At 41.2% G+C, this 27,432-nt stretch overlaps 1 protein-coding gene across 1 annotated transcript in view; it reads right to left on the bottom strand.

The window, feature by feature from the left end:
- Positions 1-511: 511 nt before the first annotated feature.
- nploc4 (NPL4 homolog, ubiquitin recognition factor) overlaps positions 512-27,432 on the bottom strand; it is a 63,855-nt gene continuing 36,934 nt past the window's right edge. Inside the window, exons 9-17 of the mRNA XM_060940237.1 lie at positions 26,640-26,726; positions 25,987-26,058; positions 25,715-25,841; positions 21,231-21,391; positions 20,387-20,458; positions 17,438-17,530; positions 14,836-14,952; positions 6,292-6,394; positions 512-1,341 (exon numbers count right to left, since the gene is read on the bottom strand). Of these exons, the coding sequence (XP_060796220.1) occupies positions 1,184-1,341; positions 6,292-6,394; positions 14,836-14,952; positions 17,438-17,530; positions 20,387-20,458; positions 21,231-21,391; positions 25,715-25,841; positions 25,987-26,058; positions 26,640-26,726 (990 nt within the window). The 3' untranslated portion in view covers positions 512-1,183. The remainder of the gene's footprint in view (positions 1,342-6,291; positions 6,395-14,835; positions 14,953-17,437; positions 17,531-20,386; positions 20,459-21,230; positions 21,392-25,714; positions 25,842-25,986; positions 26,059-26,639; positions 26,727-27,432) is intronic.

The raw sequence follows: 27,432 nt of genomic DNA, 5'->3' as shown, positions 1-27,432 counted from the left end.
TTGATATTCGCCATTTTGGAAGCACAAAATACCAGGATGCAAATTATGCAATGCCTGTATGTAATCAACTCTCCTCGCGCGTAGCGAGTCTACCCCTGTAGCGTTCAGACGTCCCATTTTATATCGGTGCTGCCCCGCAAACTAGCATTTACTCCGGAGTAAATTTCTTAAACCACCTCCCGAGCAGGGTTAGATTTGCACCGGTTTAAGCAGCTTTCAGGGGCTACACCGGTATAACTTTGTACCGTGTGAACGCTCTACCGGGGCAGCCCCGGTGCTACACCGGAGTAAAAGTTGCCGTGTGAACACCCCTAAAGCCACACTCAAAAGTCGGGTAATCCCAGTCGTTGTGCACTGTATCAAAAGTTAAATCCACTACTCTAACAGCAAAGAATCCAGTCATTAAACTTTATGGTGAACTTTTCAGCACAAACTCTAGTTCAAGGTACACAAGCAACTACAACTCTCAAAAGGTAGCTAATAAAACGGCACAAAATCAAAGCGAGTGTAATGACTGAGAAAAAGGCTTGTGCAACCTTTAATAGGGAGTCTTAATTAAAACTCAAGAACAAGCTGTTACGGTGAGTTGAAGAGTCCAATGGATTGCAGTGTGCATTGTGTTTCGTGAAAATCCACCAAATGCTTATTTAGCTCAATAGTTTTGGTTTTTTTCTGAAAACAGGATTGTATTAAATTCAAATCAAAATACACATAATTATGGTTCAGAAAAGAAAAACGCCTCACTGAAATTAAATAACAGCATCAGTATCAATCTGCATATTATTTACACAACACATCTCCAGACTATGAGAATTAAGGGTGGGGCATAAATTTAATTCCAAAAACAAAATTCAGCAAGTTTCATCGACGTCCAGAATGCAACAATGCCGCCAGCTCATTTTGGACCGCGGAGAGAAAGAAACCTTGGCCGAGTGCTTTACCTAAATCAATCCCAGCATGCCTTGTGGCCACTGCAAAGAGGCTACAGGAACACTATCACTGTTAGCTTTGGACATGTAGCCTAGTACACACCACTGGCATTCACATAGCAACCCAGGACAGGCAGTGATGAAGTGGGCAGAGTTCTGGTGGTGGGTGGAGCAATTGTGTAAGAGGGAGGGGCTTTGAGAACAGGTTGAAGCCCACTCCTGCTGCTGTCTGCCAGGGCGGTGGTGTTTGGTTTTTAACTACGAGGCAGGCTGCACATCTCGCAGTGCTCCGTACCCGGCTGGTTCATGAAGGTGCAGTGGAGGCAGGACCACATGGCAGTGGAGGAAGCTGGGATAGATGGGCCTCCCATGGCGTAGTCCAGAGAGCCTCCTTGCTGCCCTCCCACTGTGCCTGGGACAGAAAGGAAAGAATGTAAAACGATGAGAACAGCAACATAAAACACATCATTGTTAAAGAAAAATACATGCTTCATGGATGACAAATCAAAAATTATAATTAACGAGTAACATTCGGGGGCGGCACGGTGGTGTAGTGGTTAGCGCTGTCGCCTCACAGCAAGAAGGTCCTGGGTTCGAGCCCCGTGGCCGGCGAGGGCCTTTCTGTGTGGAGTTTGCATGTTCTCCCCGTGTCCGCGTGGGTTTCCTCCGGGTGCTCCGGTTTCCCCCACAGTCCAAAGACATGCAGGTTAGGTTAACTGGTGACTCTAACGCTACGTTCACACTGCAAGGCTTAATGCTCAATTCCGATTTTTTTGTGAAATCCGATTTTTTTGTGAGGTCGTTCACATTAACAAATATATGCGACTTGTATGTGATCCTCAGTATGAACGAAAAGCGACCTAAAAGTGTTCCGCATGCGCACTGCAGGATACGACGACGTCACACGCAGTGAGCATGGCCAGTGTTTATGGAAGTAAAACCGCCCGGTTGCGGTATGACCCATCCAATCTAGCTTGAATAGCTGCATCCCCCCAAATGGAAATCAGCTCCCTAACCTCTGCATCCTTCCATTGAGAAGATTCAGAACCTTCACAGCCCGAAGCGTCCCTCGCATTGATGTCATGCGCAGGGGCGCAGATACGTTTTTTTGAACTGGGGGGGGACAAAAAACTGGGGGGGACAAAGCTGCCAGCAAACCAACCCCAACCCCGATATGCCTGTCAAACTCATTGTGGGTTACCATAGCAACCAAGCTCGAGCTCGCAACCTGTGCAGTCTGCGCAGCTCAACCAACCGAATATCAGTCTTTGTTTTGTTTTATGTGAGTTGTTGCAACTATGTATACACTGCTGTGCACCTCAATAAACCGAATGGTAATTAGTCTTTTGATTTTTCCGTGAGGTTTGCCTTATGCAAAGAAAGACAGCATAGACGTTTTTTCCTCCCTATAAGTGGGGGGGACCGAACGAGGTGAATTTAAATCTGGGTGGGACGAGTCCCCCCCTCTATCTGCGCCCGTGATTATGCGCCATGTTGTTGTAACTTTTTTTGAGAGACCCGCCGCCTACTTCAGCGCAGAATAGTGACGTTTGTGGCTTGTTGATGACGTGTAAGTCGGATGAATGCGACCTGGCGGTTCAGACTGAAGTCGCATATGAAAAGAGCGGATAGGAATCGGAATTAGGACCACATATCCAAACGGCCTGGGTCGGATTTGAAAAAATCGGATCTGTGTCGTTCATATTGTCAATAAAAGATCGGATACAGGTCACATATGGGCGAAAAGATCGGATTTGAGTCATTTCAGCCTGCAGTGTGAACGTAGCCTAAATTGACCGTAGGTGTGAATGTGAATGGTTGTCTGTGTCTATGTGTCAGCCCTGTGATGACCTGGCGACTTGTCCAGGGTGTAACCCGCTTTTCGCCCGTAGTCAGCTGGGATAGGCTCCAGCTCGCCTGCGACCCTGTAGAACAGGATAAAGCGGCTACAGATAATGAGATGAGATGAGAAACATTCGTGAATTATTTCCTAATTAACTTCTTCGGTGACTAACAGCAAATCATGACCATTATTCCTTATGTACAAGATTGCTGAATTTTTTCTTCCATTTCAAACTGCACTAATAACGGGCCTCATTTAACAAGCTGGATAAAAGAGGATTTATGCGCAAACTATTAGTACAAGCGTTTACACAAGAAACTTAGTCTTCATGAAAATCCTGTAAGTTCGGAAAAATCTTTGTACCCTACTCCTGCGTAAATTTACACACAAAATGATGAATTAGTGGAAACTCTGACTTGATCATCATCATCATCGTAGTTTGCATAGATTACACTGCATTTTTATATACGCCATTATCCAGAGCGACTTCCAGAAGTGCCGTGGAGCTTCTATCAAAAACAGATCCTCATGCTAGATCACTAGGTCAGAGATGGAAAATATCATCGAGAACATTTTATGAAAGCCGGCTGTTTTATAGTACTGGCATAAATTAAAGAATATAAAAAAAAAATAAAGAAAGCGAGCCAACACACACAAACTCAAATTAAAGGAGAACTGAAGTCATTTTTAAACTTGCTTTATTTCTTAATTAACGTGTTATTCAATTACGTTTCCGGTTTTAGTAACCTTATATCGTGACTTGTATTGGCAACTAATTGCAATTAATATTATACTTATCGGCCTATTCGGTTTTTAGCTGTGTTGAATTTGGTGCGTTTGGTCCACGGCAGGCGTCGCTTATCCGCGCGATCTTCACGAGACTTGTGCGAGACTTTAAAACATGACGTGTCAGCGCCGCCATTTTGAAAACTGTTTTCCAAATGAAATATTGCACAAAAATGAGTTTGAATGACGATTACTGCCTACTTTTTTCAAACTTTCCTGCGCGCGTCTTTTGACAACCCGTGTCCAAAAAGGGGGGAAAAAAAAAAAAAAAAAAAATCGCTCCCTACTCACTATATCGGGCACTATATAATGGGGACGCCATTTTGTAGTGCTGTCTGCGCTGAAAGAAATCAAATTAAAAGTCTCAAATTTGATTTAATAAAATGCAGCAGCAAAGAAGTAAGTATTCAGCCTTGATTTAAAAAAAAAAAAAAAAAAAAAGTGTCAGTCAGGTGTCAGGGACGCCATTTTGAAAACCGTTTCCCAAACGAAATATTGCACAAAAACGAGTTTAAATGACGATTACTGCGTACTTTTTTCAAACTTTTCTCTTTGCTATCAAAACAAAAAAACAAACAAACAACTTCCGGCTTGATTGCGTCAGCATTCGAAAGAGGGCGCGCGCATCTTTTTGATGACGTTAGCAGATATTGGTCACTTTGATTTCCGCTGTACGTTTTACTTCCGTCCTACGATGTCTCGTTACGGCCATTGCTTTGACATATGGACTGATACTATATTACATAGCATATTTCAAACACTCATAACTTGCTATAGCAGTGACAAAATAGCGATCAAAAATGCATTCCTATATTTAATACAATGAGATAAATAGAATTTTGATAATAAAAAAAAATTGCCTTCAGTTCTCCTTTAAAGTGCTGATGACACGTTTTTGACATCTTTGGCGATGTTTTATAACATAAGTAATTCCCGATGATCCATATATTAATTCACGAAGGCGCCTATTTTACAAGTTATGATAAAAAACGCGGCTATTTGGGCAAATTTGACGGGGCTGCAGCACCCAGGAGACGAAGGAGGAGGAGGAGCTATATGACGTCAGCGAAAGAACCTTCCTCCTAACTTACCAGTTTGTTGTTGATGCGACAGGTGTTCAGTTTGTCATTATTAGTATTATTATACATTATTATATATATAGTTATTATGCCTTCGCGTTGTGTTGCCGGCTTTTGCTCCAAAACCCACAAGGATGGGGTAAGTTTATTCAAGTTTCCCAGAGATCCTGAGCTCCATGCGAAGTGGGTGAAGCAAGTCGGGCGCACTCGTGACAAGTGGGAGCCCTCACCAACATCCGTCCTGTGCTCTGAACACTTCGATTTGGATTGTTTTGACACCCTTCCCAGCTTAAAAGAATCTCTTGGGTGTTCAGTTCAGCACAAACGTGTGTTACTACCATCAGCAGTGCCTACACAGCGTTGCCAGATTAGGAGGTTTCCCGCCAGATTGGGAGGTTTCCCGCCCAGTTGGGCGGTTTCAAGTGCATTTTGAACATATTTTGGGCTGGAAAACGTCAGCAGTATCTGGCAACAGATACTGCTGACGTTTTCCAGCCCAAAATATGTTCAAAACCCACCAAAATGCACTTGAAACCGCACAACTGGGCGGGAAACCGCCCAATCTGGCAACACTGCCAGTATTCCGGAGGGGGTCTACTAGTAGCTATGCCGAATCCAAAGACAGTCCTCCTGTCAGAACATATGTTGTGAAACGACATAAGATAAAGGTACGTAGAGCTATAGATTCTACATGATAATCATAAATGTAATCATAAAGTCGGCGTGATATCAGTCATGTATTTGCTTGTGAAAGATTGCGGCTTTCATGTAACTGCCGCCTAGCAACGAGAGGCAAAGGGTAAAGAGGGTAGGCTATCATAGATTCTATTCGGAAGAGATCAACACAATTCTAGACTCCCAGAAGAGGAAGAGCTAGCACTAGAGAGTTCACCAGCATTTCCATGCGCCATTTCCATTGAGTAGAACCAGAGTAGAACAGCCAGTGAACCGCAGCGTGTTCTTCCGCTGACGTCACAACATGGCCGCGAGCCACGGACCCAGTTTTCTTGCGCTGTGCAATTAAAAGTTGGATATTTGCGTAACAACGGCTTCTTTTCACGTAATTATAACAGAAATCTAACATGTTTGCCATGTTGTATAGTTTATTTAAGAAATTGCATAGAGTCATGTTCGTGTCATCAGCACTTTAAGACAAATTAAAAAAAAAAAAAAAAACTACTCATTCAATTATGACAAAAGAAATGTCTCAGTATGAACCGAGAGTCAGGCCGGTCTGTCTAGGCATAGCTATAAGCTGTACATGAATGCCTCACCTGATTTAGTGTTCCCCTTCTATTATTAAATGTTTTATTGGCATTGACATTTGTCAAAATAATCTCCACTTCTGTTTTTCAGGCTCTACCCTGGGCGACTGTTTGGCGCTAACAGCTGTCTTGAATGCTTATGGAGTTTTTGTGGGCATCATCACCTATCAATCAGCTGTGCCATGCACATGCTTGGTTATTTACAGGTCATTTGTATGTTAATGAACACCAACGCTAATACGCAGAAAATCAATGTCTCCTAAACACTTGTAAATCTGACAGAAATTTAGTTCCCTTTGGTTTTCTCTGTAACAAATAACTAAGTAAGCGTGTGACCCAAATTATTAAAAACTCCTCAAATGTCAAAAACGAATTGGAGATGCACTTACTACAGAGTTGCTCGATTGTAGCCCACTGCTCAGATTTCTTCCAGGTTTGTGCCAGCTCTTCATTCGAGGTTTTCACAGCATCCAGTAACAACCCAATACTGTCCTGTAAAGAAAGAGATGCAGTATAAAGCACAACTGATACCTACATAAAGGAAGCCAGACATCACAAAAGAGAAGCACAACCGTTTCTTAAATGTGAAGATTCGTCACCATCAAAAACAGAGAAATAAATGCAATATCAGGGATGAGAGTGGGTGGTCATCAAAAAAGCAGAAAACAAGATGGCGCCCCGGAAAATTTTGAAAAATAAGGCCTTACAAACCACTTGTCCTGCAATCTGAGCTGTAGTAGATAAAAATATATATGAGTGATTCCACGCTTATGGGTACTGAAATGGGGACATGAACTTATTCACCTAAAACCATTTCTTTTTTTTACCATCAGGTCACAAAACATGTAATCTTTAATGAATGATATGTTAAAAGATAACTTTAATTTTCTGAGACGTAATAAAAACATATTTATATGCCAAAGTCAAGCCTATGAGTTCCAAAATGATGTCTGTTACATTACTTCTGTTACGATTGTCCATCTCGCGTCTGTTACAAATTAATTACAATCTAGCTATATACCATGTTAATCTTATTGAAAGAATGTGTACGTTTATTCTACTACACATGTTTATTAATTACATTTGCTAAAACATCACCTTCCTATGTTTCAAAAAGTAATTCTACATTGTTAAAATTGAGAATATATATGTCCACAACACTTCTGTTACGTTCTGACTTTGGCATATAAATATGTTTTTATTACATCTCAGAAAATTAAAGTTATCTTTTAACATATCATTCATTAAAGATTACATGTTTTGTGACCTGATGGTAAAAAAAAGAAATGGTTTTAGGTGAATTTTTAAAAATAAGTTCATGTCCCCATTTCAGTACCCATAAGTGTGGAATCACTCATATCTGTTGTCTTTTTTATACATTTACATGAAAATATGTTTCAAATCAATAGGAGTATTGTTTGAATTCAAGATAAAATCACATTCTACATTCAAGGGTATGGTTATAATTCATGATCAACAAAAACGACAAACTAAATTCACATTAAACTTAAGTTTTATTAATTATCAAAATGTTCATTTATTAAATAAAATTTTAGGGTGACTGACCTTTTCTCCCCATGTCCTCATTAGCTGCATATGATTTCTTCAAAAAGTCTTTTGAAATATTTAAGTTTTCAAAACCGTCAGCATTAATTCAGATTTACTGACTATCATATACATGTTCAATGTACTAAATCAAACGAATGCTAAGTTTATGGGATAATGTCTATGTACACTTTATACAATTATTTATAGTTTACAGTCACTTCTCATTTTCATTTGATCATTTCGACGACTTCTTCAGCTTTTTGGCCAAAGACAAGAGCTTGTCAGTCCTCTCTGTTTTTTTATACCAGCATTGATTTCACGTAGCCTGGGCCCGCCCATCCTAAGCGTGACGCAACACGAGGGCCTGTTGCGAGCTTAGTCTGGCCAGGCAAGCTATCTACAGCTCTTCCAAGCTCCCGAAAAATCGGGAACCAATCAACTTTGAGCATCTCCAACGGCCCTGGGTAGAGGCGTGTTCAAGGCACTGACGTAGTAGAACTGCGACCGGAAGCCAAAGATTGTTTACAGAATCTATGCCGGAAGCGCTTCATTCATGCTTCCGCATCTATTACGCATAGATGCTGTATTGAAAGCATTCAACGGGAAGTTCTCATTGAAAACGGAGCAAAGAGCAGCCCTGGAGGTATTTATTGAAAGGAAGGACGTTTTCGCCTTGCTCCCGACCGGCTTCGGTAAGAGTTTAATCTACCAGTTAGCCCCGTCGCGTCGCATACGTCAGAGGAAAGAGTGATGTGATTGGTTTAAGCTTCGTCACAGCCTTTTCTGGCTTCGACCAGTAGCAAACTGAGGCATTTCAGGGAGGCGGGTCAACCACGGGCTCTGGGAAACGGTTGGGCTTAATATCTTGGCCAGACCAATAGCTCAGAGAGCTTTGAAGTCGCGTTAGCCAGGCTAGATTTCACGTACCTTTGCTTCGTCTCGCTTGTCAATTGTATTCGGCATTTTGAGTAAAAAAGCCGATACGAAAGAGAAATGTATTTTTGAAGCGCAGCGACGATGAACATGTACAAGTTTCGATAAAATAGAACAGATGCGGGTACTTTTGTAAGAACTGTTATGATTGGCTTTTGTTCTCTCCCACACTCTTGTAAGAACTGTTATGATTGGCTATCATGCTCTCGCCAGCGATGTTTTGGCCAATTACATTGTAGATAACACGTATTCTACCGCGAGACTTAGCGAGACTAAAGACGGCGAAAATGTAAACATGTAACATCATTGGAGGAATGAATTACGCTTGAGTATCACGAAGGAACGTACCCCAACCCCCCTCAATAAATGAAAAAAAAATCTCAACGGATTTGGCATAATATAAAAAGGTTGATTTTTACTCAGAAAAAGCGGAAATCCGCCGAAAAGCGGAAAACTCTCATCCCTGCAATATCCAAACACTGGCCTATGTTTGGCAAATGACTAACACTCAGCCGCGTTACTATACTGCCATCTGCTGGACAAAGTATTTACCACATGGCTAATCAGAACCTAATCTAGGAATTTGAAAATAGAGGACAGATCCCTCACTAGTTGTAGAAACAGGGGACAGAAAATATTAACATGGGTAAAAATATCTCTCATTTGTTCCAGTTAGTGGGGACAGAAAAATAAGTAATACACTGGTAGATATTTTCAAGAGTACATCTATAAACAGAACAGTTTTATTAATAAAACTAAATGTAACATGTAACAAACATTCATATCGGCAGCACGGTGGTGTAGTGGTTAGCGCTGTCGCCTCACAGCAAGAAGGTCTGGGTTCGAGCCCCGTGGCCGGCGAGGGCCTTTCTGTGCGGAGTTTGCATGTTCTCCCTGTGTCCGCGTGGGTTTCCTCCGGGTGCTCCGGTTTCCCCCACAGTCCAAAGACATGCAGGTTAGGTTAACTGGTGACTCTAAATTGACCGTAGGTGTGAATGTGAGTGTGAATGGTTGTCTGTGTCTATGTGTCAGCCCTGTGATGACCTGGCGACTTGTCCAGGGTGTACCCCGCCTTTCGCCCGTAGTCAGCTGGGATAGGCTCCAGCTTGCCTGTGACCCTGTAGAACAGGATAAAGCAGCTAGAGATAATGAGATGAGATGAGAAACATTCATATCAGATGTTAATCTATACAATATCATAATTATGGCACTATACAGTTGTGCTCATAAGTTTACATACCCTGGCAGAATTTTTGCTTTCTTGGCCTTTTTTCAGAGAATATGAATAACACAAAAACTTTTTTCCCCACTCATGGTTAGTGGTTGGGTGAAGCCATTTATTGATAAACAACTGTGTTTTCTATTTTTAAATCATAATGACAACAAAAAACATACAAATGACCCTGATCAAAAGTTTACATACCCCAGTTCTTAATACCGTGTATTGCCCCCTCTAACATCATTCAGTGCGTTTACATGCACATAGAGAGAATCGAATTTCTGCCGTTGCTCGACTGAAATCGAAGTTCAAAATGCCATGTATACACCTTAATTCGGCTGAAATTGAACCGAACTTGATTTCTCGGAATCGAGCTACACGACCTAGATTATGCGATTTTTGCCGAGCTACTTAGTGCATGTAAACCCTATTGAGCTACGTATTCGAGCTACTTACTTCAGCACTGCCCCTTCCGGAAGTGACGAGTGACGAGACCACAAGGGAAACACAACAGCCTCGGTCGGCATGACAACGAATCATGACAACGGCATGAATCTTTTCTTTTTGTGGCATTGTTTGCACTGTTAAAATTTAGCTCACTTACTGTATCACCAAATACATCTGTACAGCTGTTGCATAGCTGTGAATTGTGTACATAAACAAGTCACTGTATTTGTGTGTGTGTGTGTGTGTGTGTGTGTGTGTGTGTGTGTGCGCGCGCATATGTCCAACATCTGAAGAATGTCAATAAAAGCAAAACAATCGAACTTTTTGTGTGTTTATTAAGACATAAGTTAAATTGTAAGCAAAAAAATATATATTTTTTTGTAAGCAAGAAATGGACTTTAGAAAAATATTATTGCGCAAAATAAGTTGTCTTACAAAACAGTGGTCTGCGCCGGACAGTTTGTAGCCATACAGTCTGTTAGAGCAAGCATAACAGCTTGAGCACGGAACTGCTAGTGTTGCCAGATTGGGGGTTTTAAGTGCATTTTAGCGGATTTGAATATGTTTTGGGCTGGAATACGTCAGCAGTATCTGGCAACACTATAGCTCTTCATGATGACAACCGGAAGTGTACCAACACGATGGGGCGTGTAGCGCCACGTGTGGCTCGGGTGCACAATGCACCTTGCACAATAGCCCGATTTCACTTGTGCATGTAGGATTGGATTTCTCTGGCACCCCTGCTGGGACCCTTTGCTCGATCACCGACAGCAGCTCGATTTGGACGTGCATGTAAACGTACTGAATGACAGCCTGAAGTCTTTTGTGGTAGTTGTGGATGAGGCTCTTTATTTTCTCAGATGGTAAAGCTGCCCATTCTTCTTGGCAAAAAGCCTCCAGTTCCTGTAAATTCCTGGGCTGTCTTGCATGAACTGCGCGCTTGAGATCTCCCCAGAGTGGCTCAATGATATTGAGGTCAGGAGACCGAGATGGCCACTCCAGAACCTTCACTTTGTTCTGCTGTAGCCGATTACAGGTCGACTTGGCCTTGTGTTTTGGATCGTTGTCATGTTGGAACGTCCAAGTACGTCCCATGCGCAGCTTCCGGGCTGATGAGTGCAAATTTGCCTCCAGTATTTGCTGATAATGTGCCGCATTCATCTTTCCTTCAACTCTGACCAAGTTTCCTGTGCCTTTGTAGCTCACACATCCCCAAAACATCAGCGATCCACCTCCGTGCTTTACAGCAGGAATGGTGTTCCTTTCATCATAGGCCTTGTTGACACCTCTCCAAATGTAACGTTTATGGTTGTGGCCAAAAAGTTCAATTTTGGTCTCATTACTCCAAATTACCTTGTTCCAGAAGTTTTGAGGCTTGTCTCTGTGCTGTTTGGCGTATTGTAGGCGAGATACTTTGTGGCATTTGCTTGGTTTTAACAGAGCCCCTGATTTTCCATTTGTTAATCACAGTTTGAACACTGCTGACTGGCATTATCAATTCCTTGGATATCTTTTTGTATCCCTTTCTTGTTTTATACAGTTCAACTACCTTTTCCCGTAGATCCGTTGACAATTCTTTTGCTTTCCCCATGACTCAGAATCCAGAACCGTCAGTGGCTGGATGAAAGATGCAGGAGTCTGTCTGGATCCCAGAAACTCACTCAGCTTTTATGCACACACACTGATTACAAGCAAACAGATCACAGGTGAGGACGTTACCTTTAGTAGCCATTCAAACCCATTTGTGTCAACTTCTGTGCATGTTATCAGGCCGAAATCACCAGGGTATGTGGACTTTTGATCAGGGTCATTTGGGTAGTTTCTGTCGTCATTATGATTTAAAAAGAGAAAACACAGTCGTTTGACAATAAATGGTTTCACCCAACCACTAAGCATGAGTGGAAAAGATGTTTTTGTGTCATCATTCATATTCTCTGAAAAATGGTCAAAGAATCATAGATTCTGCCAGGGTATGTAAACTTATGAGCACAACTGTACATATCCTTTAATACAATGATATGAAAACCATATCAGCAAACAGTTATCCACAGTTTATAGTATTGCACAAACATTATGATCAGATCTGAACTTTAAAAATGTAATGAAATGTGTGTTCATACTTCGTTTTTTTCTTCGTAGCATTGTCTTTAGTTTCATAGTGTTTCGATTTCGTCCCCGTTGCCTCAGGCTCATCGGCGATAACGACAGCTGAACTCGTATCTGCCTGGACTGTCACTTCGGTGGTAACATCGTCGACTTCGGTTTCATATTTCGTTTTCTTCTTGGTTGGTTCATCGGTAGTACGTGTATCGGGTTGTGTAATGTCGGCTGGATTAGTATCTGTCACTTCTGTGTCTTCGTTTTGCTTCCTTTTTTCGTCCAAAGGTCTTTCAACGTGACCACGCGTTTTGACATTGTTATGTTTGGATGAGACAGAACAATATGCCATGTGCTTTTGGGTATTTTTAAAACACTTCACACGATTGGTTGAGATACACTGTCTTCCGGTTCAGTGACCAATGATATAATAGCTCACAAAACTGTTTTACCCGCTAAATAAACCATTCGGAATACTTCGGTCCCTTCCGATATTTTCCGATTGGTGTGTAAACAAGGCTATATTTACCGCAGTGCTTGCTAGCTGGTGCTGACGCACAAGATTCAGGCCCACTTTACACGGGGACGGTCTGAAACAAAAACGCAGAAGTCCGTTTTCGTTCTCACTTTTTTCCGCGTCTACACGACCGTTTTCAAGGAGGAAATCTGCGTCTATACGGTGACGCATAAATGTGTGGAATTCAATCGGATGTGCATGCCAGGCGGCTAGGTGGTGCTGTGAAAGACCTCCGCTATGTCTGCACGCATGCGCAACGTCTTCTGTCTTGTCTGATCTGCACATCTGCGCCGCGAAAACTTTGACTACTCTGGCTATGGTAAGTAAAAAAGTAAGTAAAAAAGTAAGAGCATACTATACCCGCCTCTGTTCATTAACGGTATATGTGCAGATTCGGTATAGATGTTCGAAGGACTCCTGGACGTTTATTAAAGCTGCCAGAGCAGCTTGAAGGTCCGTTGGATCAATGTAATCAGACATGCTCTTACTTTTTTACTTACTTTCTTACTTCCCGGGCTGGCATGTACAGTATATGACATATGTATGACGTAAACGCGTACCCGGCGTGAGCAGATCCGAGCAGAGTTTCGCGTATTGGGTAGTTTAGACGGATATGCAACGGGGGCTGTTTTTAACTTACCCACTCTGGAAGGCGTTTTCAATTTTTTCCGTTTTTCAGCCTCGGAAACGCCGTCCCTGTGTATACGAAAGGCACTTCCGATAAAATATTTAGTCGTTTTTACCCGACAGCGTCCTCGTGTAAACGGGCCCTCAGTAAAACGTGACTACACGCTCTCTACTTATAAATGCGCGACAAAATGAATAGATACGCGATATCACTCTCGTGCCCAAAAAGTGGATGTGCAACAGACAGATAAAAAACGCGCATTATCGCGTATCACGCGCCCTAGATTAGGCTCTGCTAATGATTTGAATTAATATGTATACTGAATGTTTGACTCGCACTCATATTACTAACAGTATCACAATAAAACAAAACTATGTTAACGTTAATTAGACAGAGTAACTAACATGAAAGAGAGAGAGCGCACATTTAACAACCTAACATACTGGAATATACAAATTAGGCCCAATCCCAATTCTAATTTCTACTCCTACCCCTCCCCCTTCCCCTTGAAACTGAGCTACAAGGGATAGGGCTTGAAATTCAACCCTTACGTATTGGGATAGCCCTTCAACGATCGCATACGTCATCGCGTACCTCCATCAGCGTTTACGTTAGCAAAACGCGACCAAATGCGTCATTGGCTGCGACCAGCCGCTACAGTCAGAGCCAGAGGCAGAAATCTCTGCTGGCAGGGTGTGATTTGTTAACTAACACCACTGAATGGGATATCTTTGGCGCTTCGTGCACCACATCCGACAGAATGAGGTGTCAGAACACTCATGTAAACAATAAAAGCGAGAATAACAGAACAAAACGTACGCAGTCAAGCAACCGAAAACAATACTCACTCCCAAAGCTTTTTAGCAGCAGCTTGGATTTCAGAAATCGCTGCTCATTCTCAGCTCGAAAGCGAATCAAGCGGCGTGTTTCCTCTGGATAACAACTTAAAACACGTAAATAATGGAGAAAATACATTTATGACAATCTTTCGCCGCGGGAACCGCCATCTTTCTGAAATCCGCATGAAATCTCGCTGAAATCCGCATGGCATTGTGGGAAATCACTCAAACCCCTTCGTTCGGAGTCAGCTCCAGGAAAATCTCCGTTTGGAGGGGTACAGAAGCCCTACCCCTTCCCCTCCGCGTTAACTGGGATTGGGATACCCCTACCCCTTCACGTGAACGCGCAAAATGGAGGGGAAGGGCCAAGGGGTTGGTCCAAGGGGTGAAATGGGATTCGGCCTTAGATTAGATAAAACTTTATTGATCCCTTTGGGCGGGTTCCCTCAGGGAAATTAAGATTCCAGCAGCATCATTACAGATAAACAGAGAAAAGAAATAGAGAAAACTTCTAGATAAATTAAAATAAATTAAGTATTTACATATACAAATATAAAAAGAATAAGATATGGGGAAGGGGGGGTGGGAAAGGTGGGGAGAAGGGGGCCGGCGGTAGGAGAGATATTGCACTTTATATTGCATTATAAAAGTGTGTGTGTGTGTGTGTGTGTGTGTGTGTGTGTGTACACAATTTACAACACTTACTCTCAAAGGCATGACCTCGTTAGTGACGAGAAAGATGAGTAGGTGGAAGTCAGACACAATGTCCAAAAAGGATGAGGAGGAACTCTGGGAGAGATATGTAGCTAAACTGTGGAAGTCCTGATAAAATCACAAACACACAAAGCATTCACATAATTTAGTGTAAAACCCGGATTTCGTAAAAGCAAATGCACCTGTGGCAGCGGGGGCGTGGTCAAGCATCGGTCTGTGACCGGAGGGCGGAGTCAGGGAAGGTAAGTGGCAGAATCACTGCACCTGATGTGAATTAATGTGTTTGTGTGTCTTCCCCAGTGACCGCGCCCTATTTAAGGAGAGAGAGCGAGAGCAGAGGGAGCTCTCTCCCCAACCAGACGACTTGTGTGCGCGCGTGCGTGCGTGCGTTGGCTGGGAGAGTTAAAGTTTTGCTGAAAAGTGAAAATAAAAAGAGTTTTGTGAACTCCGTTCTGGCCTGCCGCACACAAGTCGTCTGGTTGGGGAGAGAGCTCCCTCTGCTCTCGCGCTCTCTCCTTAAATAGGGCGCGGTCACTGGGGAAGACACACAAACACATTAATTCACATCAGGTGCAGTGATTCTGCCGCTTACCTTCCCTGACTCCGCCCTCCGGTCACAGACCGATGCTTGACCACGCCCCTGCTGCCACAGCACCGTCTTAAACTTATATTGAATTAAAGATGTTAAAAATATCTATAATAAGAACATGGTGCGTTTAGTGACAGCCTGAATAAATGTAACCTCCATACAGAGATGCACTATATGCCTTAATGTTTGTGGACGTTTAACAATTATTCCACAAAATCGAGTCGTACATGAGCTGATAGCCGACGAGGTGCATAGCGCCGAGTTGGCTATAAGCCATGTATGATGAGATTGAGTGGAATAACTGTTTTATTCTATCCACATTAACTGGATTTTGAGAGACAGATCATTTTTATGTTTTGCAAATTTGATAAATAAAAAACGTCTGACAAAATCATTTCTGCTTAAACTGGCGAAATGACCGTAGGAATTTGTGAAAAATGCGATAATTCTTGGGAAAAAAACAAACAAAACCAAACACGTTCTTAAACACTTTCATTCCATATTTTGTTGCTTTTTTTTGGGGGGGGGGATTTTATTTTCGAGTTGAGTTTTTATTTCGTCCTCGGTTGGTTCAGCAACACGCTCCACCATTTTGTTTTTCCTCTACTCAGGGTATATGAGCTGATAGCCTAGCAGTAGAGTAGCCAATCAAAGTGCACGATTGTTCATATCCAGTGAATGTGGATATAATATTACTGAATATCCCAGTCCAGATTTAGTTCCAACATGACTGTTATAATAACCTCTATTCTTCTGGGAAGACTTTCAATAAGATTTTAGAATGTGGCTGTGGAGATTTGTGCATTAATGAGGTCAGGCGAGAGTGTATATTGTGTATATTGAGAGTGTATATTATAAGCAGAAAATACGCATGTTACTTACCAGCTGGGAGGTCCGTATGGTGAAATACAGTGACCGAGGTCTTGAAAGTACTGAGCGAGGCCCTCTGGGCCGAGGTCAGTATTCAAGGCCGAGGTCACGGTATTTCACCGTATGGACCGACCTTAAGCTGGTAAATAATATATATTTTTTCTTTACCAAATTCTAACAGAAAACGAGAGAGCCCGAAAGGGAAAACTGAGCTGAGCCGCCATTTTGAATCCTCATTCACGGCTTGAATGCAAATGGCTTCCTCCTTGGTATACAAGTGCACTTCCATGGCAGGAAAAAAACTACATTTTGCCGCCTATGTAGTCCCCTATTTATACAAATAGGAGTCATTCAGGATTCAGCCATGTTTTTGCTCGGCGTTAGCAAGTTACAGGTTTTTAGCTTTCTCCTGAAATGTTTTCTTTTATTTCTTCTTCCTCAGGGTAGTAAAACTCGCTTTTGCTGTGAACACTGTCATTATCGCTATCCATGATGTAAAATTAATGCTATTTTGAATCCTCATTCACGGCTGTAATGCAAATGGCTTCCTCCTCGGTATACAAGTGCACTTCCATGGCAGGAAAAAAAAAAAAAAAACAACTAAATTTTGCCGCCTATGTCATCCCCTATTTATAGAAAATTGAGTCATTCAGGATTCAGCCATGTTTTTGCTCGGCGTTAGCAACAGTTACAGGTTTTTAGCTTTCTCCTGAAATGTTTTCTTTTATTTCTTCTTCCTCAGGGTAGTAAAACTTGCTTTCGCTGTGAACACTGTCGTTATCGCTATCCATGCTGTAAAATTAATGCTATTCTCCTGAGAAATACTGGCAAAAATTTACATTTTTGATAATCTTATAAATAAATCTTATTAAAAAAAAAAAAAAAAAAAGATAAATGTTGACAAAAAAATGCTACTATGTTTGTTATTGTTGTGAATGAGCGAGTTGCCAGAGGTCCGTAACCAGGGTCCGTACCGTAGGATACAGACCCGCTCGCCAGCCAATCAGAGTGCAGGATTTGATGGAAACCGGACCGCGAAAAAAATAAAATCAGTTTTCACTTGACTGAAAACGCCTAGAGGAAAATATTTGCTCGTTGTCAGTTAGGATGATGATGCGTCTAAGGAGCAGCTACCTGCGTTTCTCCCAGTGCATCTCTGTTCTCGATGGGGAAGCGGAATGTGGAGGAAAAGGTGAACACAGGGTCCTTAGGGAAAGTGGTGGTGATCTGTTCAAAGCAAAAACACATTTTTAAAAATAATTTCAAGGAAACTTAGAAAATGTAAAGAGATACTGAAGATTATAATGTCTAGAATATAGGCCTTTAAATGTCTTTAAAGGCCATGTTTGGTCTTTAAAGACATTTAAAAGTGTTTAGGGAAAACTAGTGTTGATTCAAGAATAAATAACCCATTTACGGAATATATTGTTAAATTTTGTGCAGTGTCGTGATGAGCTTTTACTTTAAGCGTTTAAGATTGTGTAATTCGATACACCGAACTCACAGCAGGGATCCCAGCAGTAATTGAAAAAAAAAAATAGAGGAATGTAAGAAACTATCAGCAGGGGTCAAGGGGGCTGCAAGCCCCCTGAAGCTGTTGAGATTTTAACATTTAAAGATGCTATAGAACACATTTTTTACATAGATTTAACATAGAAAAGCAACAGAATTTAACAGTAATGTGTATCTATTTGATGCTACATTTTGTAATCAATGACATAAGTGGCAAAAAAAAAAAATTGATAAAAATTAGACGAAAATGTAGCTTTGAAGAATATACTTCTTCTAACCCAGACACTGTTCCGCTATCTCTTTTATGGACGATATCTTTTTTCCACGACATATTGAATTAAGTTCAACGCATTAGAAAGAAAAGCACGAATGGAGTTAAAACGTTTTCTAGCAAATGGGCGCAGCCATATTGTTTTCTCGTTCTATCGCGTACAGTCTCGCGCTATTTACATCAGTTTAACTTCCGAGTGTTCCCAAATGTCAACGAGAACAAACGAAGCCGACGAAAACATCGCTAAACAAGCAAACCAAATCAGAACGTATTCTGCTGGTCATTTTACTTAAACAAACATATTTTTAACGGATATACAAGAGATTTAAAAAAAACCAACACTTTGGCTAGAAAAATAGCGGAATTCCGCTAAATAGCGGACGTCTGGGATCCCACATCAATGGGCCCCGCCATCTTGGGTTTTTTAGTGATATTCGTCACTGGTCCGTGTGTTTTATTGTTGCTTCCAGTTCGCTCACTGTTGGTTCAATCATAATTCCAACCTAGTGGTCGAATCTCTCATGTTGACTTAATTTTCCAATAAAATCGGTTGAACATTTTGCTGTCTAGTGCCTGTGAAAGATCGGATCACCGAGGAAAATTTTGCATCCTTCCTAAAAAAAAAAAAAGATTTTCCTACTATTTTTTTTTCATGGAGAAAAAATGAGAATGTGTATAAATATCAGTAATACTGTTTTGAAGAGAATTAACAAAAGTTTGAGCCTCTTATAAACAGCGCATTCGAGCACCACTGTCATTAGTCACGCTTGGTGTCCACAACTTAAAGTGAACATACCCGCAAATACTGGCGTTTATGTTTAAACTCCAAGGATGGACCAATTTCACTGATGTATTACTTTTACGCCTTCTAGGTGCAGAATTGTGATCTACAAGAAGAAGCCTTTTATCTGTAATTCTTACCCTGATAATCAAAAATCAAAATCTCTTTATTTTTGGCTTTTTGGTCTATTAATTTTTGATGGAGTTTTTTTTCTCATGAATAGAAAACTAAGCCAATGGAAAATGATTGCTGGTTTGTGACCGGGGCAACGGATAGAAATGGAAATTTTTATTTAAAAAAAAAAACCACTGGATTTTCAAATGTTCATAACTGTTTTTTTTTTAAAAGACATATTTACAAAATGAAACAAGTTTTCAATTCAGATATTCACACTCTTTCATTTGACACACTACACAACACTATCACTACGTTCAGACTGCAACCTGAAACGACACACATCCGATTTGTTGTGAAATCCGATTTTTTTGTTAGGCCGTTCACATTACCAATTATATGAGACTTGTATGCGATCTCCAATATGAACGGAAAACGACCCAAAAGTGTCCCGCATGCGCAAATTGACATGTAATAAGCACATCTACGTAATACGTAAACAAAAAAAGCGCACTGTGGTTTTTGTGGCGGCGGCGGAACTCACACAATAATCTGATTAATGTGGGCAGCAGACTAATGAGACCGAAGGTGTCAAATTACTGGAAATTTCCAGAACAATCTTATAATCTTGTAATACAGGATGGTTTAAGTTATAAATCAGTTATAGAAACTGTTTTATTTAATCAGGCTAACAGATCAACATCCAGATCCCTACCAAATCCACCATTAGCTTGATCAATTCTATAAAAGTCTATTTAAATTCTGTAAACTGTACAAATGCTGTTTTCCACCAAAGCGGCGGGATTAGCCAACGCAGAATAGTGACGTTTGTCTCTTGTTGATGACGTGTAGGTCGCATGAATGCGACCTGTCCGGTCAGACTGCAGTCGCATGTGAAAATAACGGATATGCATCGGAATTAGGACCACATATCCAAGCGGCCTGGGTCGCATGTGAAAAAAAATCAGATCTGTGTCGTTCAGATTGTCAATAACAAATCGGATACAGGTCGCATATGGGCAAAAAAATCGGATATGGGTCGTTTCAGGGTGCAGTCTGAACGTAGTCTATGACAGTTACTTTAAAAAATGTCCTGTCGTTACTACCTTTATACGGAATTCAAATGACATTTTATTCATAAAAAGTTTCATAAGCCACTGGATACGTATTAGAATAAGAAATCAATAACTTCATCTAATTACAGAGTGAACACTGTTAACGCTGATAATAAAACAGACTACATGTAGCCCTTTTCAGACTTTTGAAGCATTTCACAATCACGTATTTGTTCGTGGATAGTTGAAGTTCCCAAAGTTCTTGAACTATAAAATAAATTCAACAGTGAAGCCTGATGATGGAAGTCGGGTCACAAGTTGTTCATACCGAGCCAAGAAACGTTACTTACGTCAATAATTAGGTACTCCACTGGTAGAGGCCGGGCCAAGTACGTGATGTCGTTGCCAAATTTGTCTTTATCCTATAGATAACGAAGATGATAAACAGAATAAGAGAAAGAAGAAAAAAAAAAGTGGGCACGAAGATAATGAAGATCAAAAAAATTCAAGTAACATTCAAATCCGAGAGGTTAAAGGAAATCAAGTGTCTACAGACCTTGTTGCTCAACCTCTCTGTCTATACAGACTGACAGGAATATTTCACAAGATGTAGCAAAAAGAACACTTTCCCCAACTCCTTTGTTATCCTGCTTTGACAGTTTCAGGTTCACAAGTTCAGAACGGTCAGATCTATCAGCTTGGCTTGTGGTTGAAACCACAGTGTGCAGCACGGTATTCAAAGGGCTCAAGGGCTTCGTTCAAAACGCTTATGATAAACTATACCCTTACCTGTGCCATGTCCTATTACAATTTAACAATAAAAGCAATCAATCATTTACAAGTCAAAGCATGCCAGGCTCGAACAGGTTTCCTTCTGAATTCAATTACATCAGACACTGCAAGACAGCATGCACTACCACACTAGTAGAAGACTTCCCTTTATTCAATATTCTGCCATTGCACAAGTATTGGGAAAGGGGAGAGTTTTAACGTCTTAAGCACGACCACGTCGAAGCCTTGGTGCCACAATGTAGAACATACTTTGAAACAAAATGATATATTAGGAAAGTACATGGAAACTGACACTGGACAGCAGAAAAGAAAAAAATATATATATATATTCTCTGCGTGACCTTTATATTCATGTAGCCATTGAAGTTTTGCAAATGCAAGTGTCAGCAAACACACATGTACCTTATAGAAGACGTCAGGGACATACTGCTCGCTGCTAGACTCTTTAGCATAGCCGAGTTCAGGAGTGTCTCTGCAGGGCAGAAGGCACTCGTCCCTCACTAAAGCCATGCACTGGTTAGACACTTGGTAGCCCTCAAAATGTACCTGGTTATCAGGACCACCTGCAGAAACACACAGAAGTTTAGACCTCTACATACACAAGTCAGTTCAGTTCAACTATACGGTAGAGGACTGATATTAAATACGCATGTAATGATAAATCATGCAACGATACATTGCGGTGCAAATTTATGACGATTTGAATCAATGAAATAAAAAATGAACTGTGATTATTATAAAGGTTGTGTAATCTCTAGGTCTTTCACTAGCTGTAATTGCGTCGTTTAGACAAATACACGCGACTTCAACGTAGGCGGAAGTAACACAGCTCTAATGCCTTGAAAACGCGCGTGTACAAAAAAAAACATCTAAAATGAGAATGAGCTGTTGTGTGATTGACTGTACAAATACATTTAACAAGAAACTGACTGCCGAAAGCTAAAAAGAGAAGAAAAGGAGGTCGCCGTTTTCTGAATACAGCCTTCACAAATGGTTACAAAGAAAAGGCCTATTTGTTATTAACATTTCATTTTTAATAAAAATAATATTTTAGTTAATAGGCTATTATATTTTACTTAAACCTTTGCAACTGTGTGTAAATAATTATTGTTGATCTCATCTCATCTCATTATCTCTAGTCGCTTTATCCTTCTACAGGGTCGCAGGCAAGCTGGAGCCTATCCCAGCTGACTACGGGCGAAAGGCGGGGTACACCCTGGACAAGTCACCAGGTCATCACAGGGCTGACACATAGACACAGACAACCATTCACACTCACATTCACACCCACGGTCAATTTAGAGTCACCAGTTAACCTAACCTGCATGTCTTTGGACTGTGGGGGAAACCGGAGCACCCGGAGGAAACCCACGCGGACACGGGGAGAACATGCAAACTCCGCACAGAAAGGCCCTCGCCGGCCACGGGGCTCGAACCCAGGACCTTCTTGCTGTGAGGCGACAGCGCTAACCACTACACCACCGTGCCGCCCATTATTGTTGATTATTAAGAAAATGAAACAAAAGGTTAGTCAATTCATTTATTTGTATAGCACATTTAAAACAACAGAAGTTGACCCAAAGTGCTTTCCATAATAAGGCAAATGAAAAATTACCTTAGGAGGTATACATGGATAAAGGAAAACAAGTAGATAAAATAGCAAATAAAATAATAAAAATAAAATCAAAAAGTAGTAAAATCATGATTATTATAAATAAATAAATAAATAAATAAATAAAGAGTGGACTTGACAAAAACCATGGGGCCAACCTCAAACTGAACTAAAAGCAAGATGGGTCTTTAAATTTGATTTAAAATTGTCAATGGTGGTACAGGGACTTCATATGGGATGGGAGTTTATTCCAGAGCCTGGGGGCAGCGACAGAAAAGGGCTGGCCGCGTTTGGTTTTAAGGGCGTGTATTGGGGACTGTGAGATGATGTTGTGATGATGACCTAAGTGACCTGGGAGCAGAGTATGGAATTAGCAGATTAGTAATGTATTGTGGAGCTAATCCATTGAGGGCTTTAAAAAACAAATAGTAAAATTTTAAAATCAATTCCGTATTTCACAGGTAGCCAGGGCAGCTCAGCTAAGACAGGAGTGATGTGATGTCTTTTCTTTGTACCGGTTAAAAGTCTGGCAGCTGCATTCTGAACCATTTGTAGCCTAGCCAGGGTGGAACGGGTCAACCCCATGTATGAGGAGTTGCACTAGTCCAGCCGGGAAATGATAAAAGCATGAATAACAGTTTCCAGGTCCTTACAAGATAAAAATGGCTTTAATTTGGCTATGGTTCTAAGCTGATAAAAGCTACCTTTCACAACACTACTGACTAGTTTGTTAAAATTCAAAGAGGTGTCCAGGAACACATCAAGATTTCTAACTCCATTGTGCAATTTTGCAGACAGAGGACCAAGCACATTGGTTAAGCTAGAGACAGAGCTAGGACGGCCAAATATAATGACATCAGTTTTGTTCTCATTTACACTACCGTTCAAAAGTTTGGGGTCACCCAGACAATTTTGTGTTTTCCATGAAAAGTCACACTTTTATTTATCACCATAAGTTGTAAAACGAATAGAAAATATAGTCAAGACATTTTTCTGGCCATTTTGAGCATTTAATCGACCCCACAAATGTGATGCTCCAGAAACTCAATCTGCTCAAAGGAAGGTCAGTTTTATAGCTTCTCTAAAGAGCTCAACTGTTTTCAGCTGTGCTAACATGATTGCACAAGGGTTTTCTAATCCTCCATTAGCCTTCTGAGGCAATGAGCAAACACATTGTACCATTAGAACACTGGAGTGAGAGTTGCTGGAAATGGGCCTCTATACACCTATGGAGATATTGCACCAAAAACCAGACATTTGCAGCTAGAATAGTCATTTACCACATTAGCAATGTATAGAGTGGATTTCTGATTAGTTTAAAGTGATCTTCATTGAAAAGAACAGTGCTTTTCTTTCAAAAATAAGGACATTTCAAAGTGACCCCAAACTTTTGAACGGTAGTGTAGTTGTAGGAAGTTCCTCGCCATCCAGCATTTCACGTCATCTAGACAGTTAAAAAGGTTATCTTAAATTTAGCAAAAGGAATATTTAAGTCGATATTAAAAAAAAGGAAAATAAAATGTTGGTCATAAAATTTTCTTCATTTAATTATCATCAAAAATATCATGATGAACTTAATATCATAAAATCATGGGGGAAGCCTAATGGTTAGAGAAGCAGCTTTGGGATCAAAAAGTCACCGGTTTGATTCCCTGGACCAGAAGGACTGGCTGATGTGCCCTTGAGGAAGGTACCCAACCCCTGACTGCCCTGCGTATGTACGTCACCCTGGATAAGAACACCTTCTAGAATGTTATTAATGTAATCCACTGAATCAAATTGTGAACTGAGTGAATCATTACAGACCTAGCACCGAGTCCATGACTCATCTGACACTTTTTACAACAAACAGCAGAATAATACAAAAAAAAAAAAAAAGGCTCTGAAAGCTGTTAGCATTTAAGGTTGACTACAAGACTAATAATTTGTTAATTATCTCGCTGATAGCTCAGCTCTAATAAAAAAAAACAAAAAAACTTTCGATTCTGACTGACTGAAAGGTCAGATGAAGAGACCGGTGCCTACATGCTGAGTTAATTTTAGCTACTCGTTGCAACTAAACGTTCTTTTTCACATACATACAAACCTGTATTACATGTAATTAATATCCATATACCGTATTTTCTGGACTATAAGCCGCTACTTTTTTCCTAGGTTTTGAACCATGCGGCTTATACAAAGGTGCGGCTATTCTGTGGATTTTTCTTCCACCGCTAGGGGCGCTCTAACCGGAAGTAGAATCAAAAATAAGATAGACGAAAAATCAATGCAAAGAAGAATTAGCAGATCTTTAGCAGATAGAACACGCACGACAAATTACTAACTGGTAATTATTTTCAAATCCAGCGAAGATGATTAAAGTGACTTGTGGTTTCAAACACAGGAGAAATGAAGGTAAATAAATACCAGTTATTTTCTCTTGGTTCTGTTCCGTTTTAATCAGCAAAGTTGCTGCCGTGTTAAAAGGCACTGTTCGGAAAGAATCTGTTCAGGTACATACATGTACATTTACAGTACAAAATCGTTCTGTACATGCAGTAAATATCAACATAGATATCTGCGGCTTATAGCCCGGTGCGGCTTGTATATCTTTTTTTAAATTTTTTTTTAAAAAATAGAGCGGATGCGGCTTATATACAGGTGCGCTCTATAGTCCAGAAAATACGGTAACTAAAATGTCAATGTCATGTCAAATCTGTGATTAGAAAATTATTTATTTGGATTAGGGTGGCAAGGTGGTGTAGTGGTTAGCGCTGTCGCCTCACAGCAAGAAGGTCCGGGTTCGAGCCCCATGGCCGGCGAGGGCCTTTCTGTGCGGAGTTTGCATGTTCTCCCCGTGTCCGCGTGGGTTTCCTCCGGGTGCTCCGGTTTCCCCCACAGTCCAAAGACATGCAGGTTAGGTTAACTGGTGACTCTAAATTGACCGTAGGTGTGAATGTGAGTGTGAATGGTTGTCTGTGTCTATGTGTCAGCCCTGTGATGACCTGGCGACTTGTCCAGGGTGTACCCCGCCTTTCGCCCGTAGTCAGCTGGGATAGGCTCCAGCTCGCCTGCGACCCTGTAGAACAGGATAAAGCGGCTAGAGATAATGAGATGAGAAAAATCTTTGCATGTAGACACTGTCACAGTGCAGCTGCAGAATTTTGCGTTAAAATTAAAGCATGAACTTGGTGACACACACACACATGTCCCTCTTCTTGCACACACAGACTAATATTACAGGTCTTTACTACTATTACTATTATGTAATAAAAAAAAGTGAGAAACCACACACCTGTTGCTACCACTGTGACAAATTTTGATCCAAAGTGGCCATCAGGAGAGAGCCGGCATGAGTTGGGGTTCTGGTTCTGGAAATGTCCAGCCGTTATGCACTCCTCCGAGCTCAAAAAGTACGAGTCCTGCACAGGGGGGAAAAAAACAAAACAAAACACATTACACACTTGAACTTGCATACACACACACTGAAGACTTGTCTAGTGGAACGTGTTGTTATAGGCAAAACGTACCCATACACACTTTGTTTAGACGAGCAATTCGGCTTACCTTATTTCTAGTGTAACGCACTGTGCCTATTCTCGTATCCTCTGACAGCAGGTCTGTGAAGATCCACCCAACCTAGGAGCATAAGCAAGGAATTACTGTTGTCTTAATATACGTTTGTCTCCTTATATACAAAGGCCAGAGAAGCAAACTAATAGGCCTAATTTCATAAACATTGGGAAAGGACTAAATGAACGCAAGCTGAACCTATGACCACAAGGCAGCAAGTAGCCTACAGAAATGCTGTACCAGTACTTAAACTGAAAAGCAAGGTAGATAGGCAAGTATGCTAACAGAAATGTATATGTTAAAACCTTTAGCCTCGGTCACAACCGGCCGTACGTGCTCCTACGGCCGGTCTACGTGCAAAAAACGCACGGAGGGCGCACGTGTGACGTGCTGATTTTCGAGCCGCAGACCGGCCGCAGAGGTTCTTTGTCATGTCAAACAAACTCTACGGGCGCTTACGTTTTTTTCAGGTTGCAAGACAAACTTACGGCCAACGTGCGTCTTTCTCCATGAACAAAAAAAAAAAAAAACGCAGCGATTTTGGGAAACGCCAAAAATCGCACAACCAAAAAAATCGTACGTCCGGTTGTGACCTAGGCTTTTGCTGGCACAAACAACAAAAATGAAAGCGTGGACACAGGGGTTACCTTGCGGAGACCCAGTTTAGCAGCAATCTCCTCCACTGCTGCAGCTCTGGGGTCATCAATGAGCTCCAGACTGTTTTGAGTTCCAATCTGCCAAACATAACAAATAATCACTACAAGTTTCCAACTGTAACGTTAAAATTTGCTCACCGAAAACATGGCCAATTATATTTGCAACTATACACAACATGGCCAAAAGTACGTGAACACCTGACCTTCCCTTTTTTTTTTTTTTTTGAATGACCCTATTCCAGTCTCAGTTCCCCCTTGCCTATGGTCATAACCTCTACTCTTCTGGGAAGGCTTTTCGCTCGATTTTACAGCGTGGCTGTGGGGATTCAGCCACAAAGCATGAGTGAAGTCAGGTACTGAGGTCACGTGAGAAAGCCTGGAACGCAGTCAGTGCTGCAGTTCGTCTCAAAGGTGTTCAGTGGGGTTGAGGTCAGGGCTCTTCGTATTTAGGCCACCGAATTCTTCCACTCCAACCTTGGCAACCATGTCTTTATTAATCTTGCTTTGTATACAGGAGCATTGTCGTGCTGAAACAGGTTTCAGGATCCGAAGGGAAATTGTAATGGTACACCATACGAGTGTTTGCTCCCAACTTTGTGCCAACGGTTTGGGAAAGAACCACATATGGGTGTGATGGTCAGGTGCCTGCAGACTTTTAGCCAAACAGTATATAACAAGTCTTAATTTGTTATTGCTATTTTTCTTCTTCTCCTTATTATTATTATTACTACTACTAGGAACAGTATTGTGCCATTTGATCATTATCTTCATTTGTTCACACCCT

The sequence above is a fragment of the Neoarius graeffei genome, chromosome 14 (genome assembly GCF_027579695.1).
Source record: "Neoarius graeffei isolate fNeoGra1 chromosome 14, fNeoGra1.pri, whole genome shotgun sequence".
In the NCBI taxonomy this organism is placed as follows: domain Eukaryota; kingdom Metazoa; phylum Chordata; class Actinopteri; order Siluriformes; family Ariidae; genus Neoarius; species Neoarius graeffei.
The sequence above is the reverse complement of the archived record's forward strand: the minus strand, read 5'-3'. Positions and strand labels throughout refer to the sequence as shown.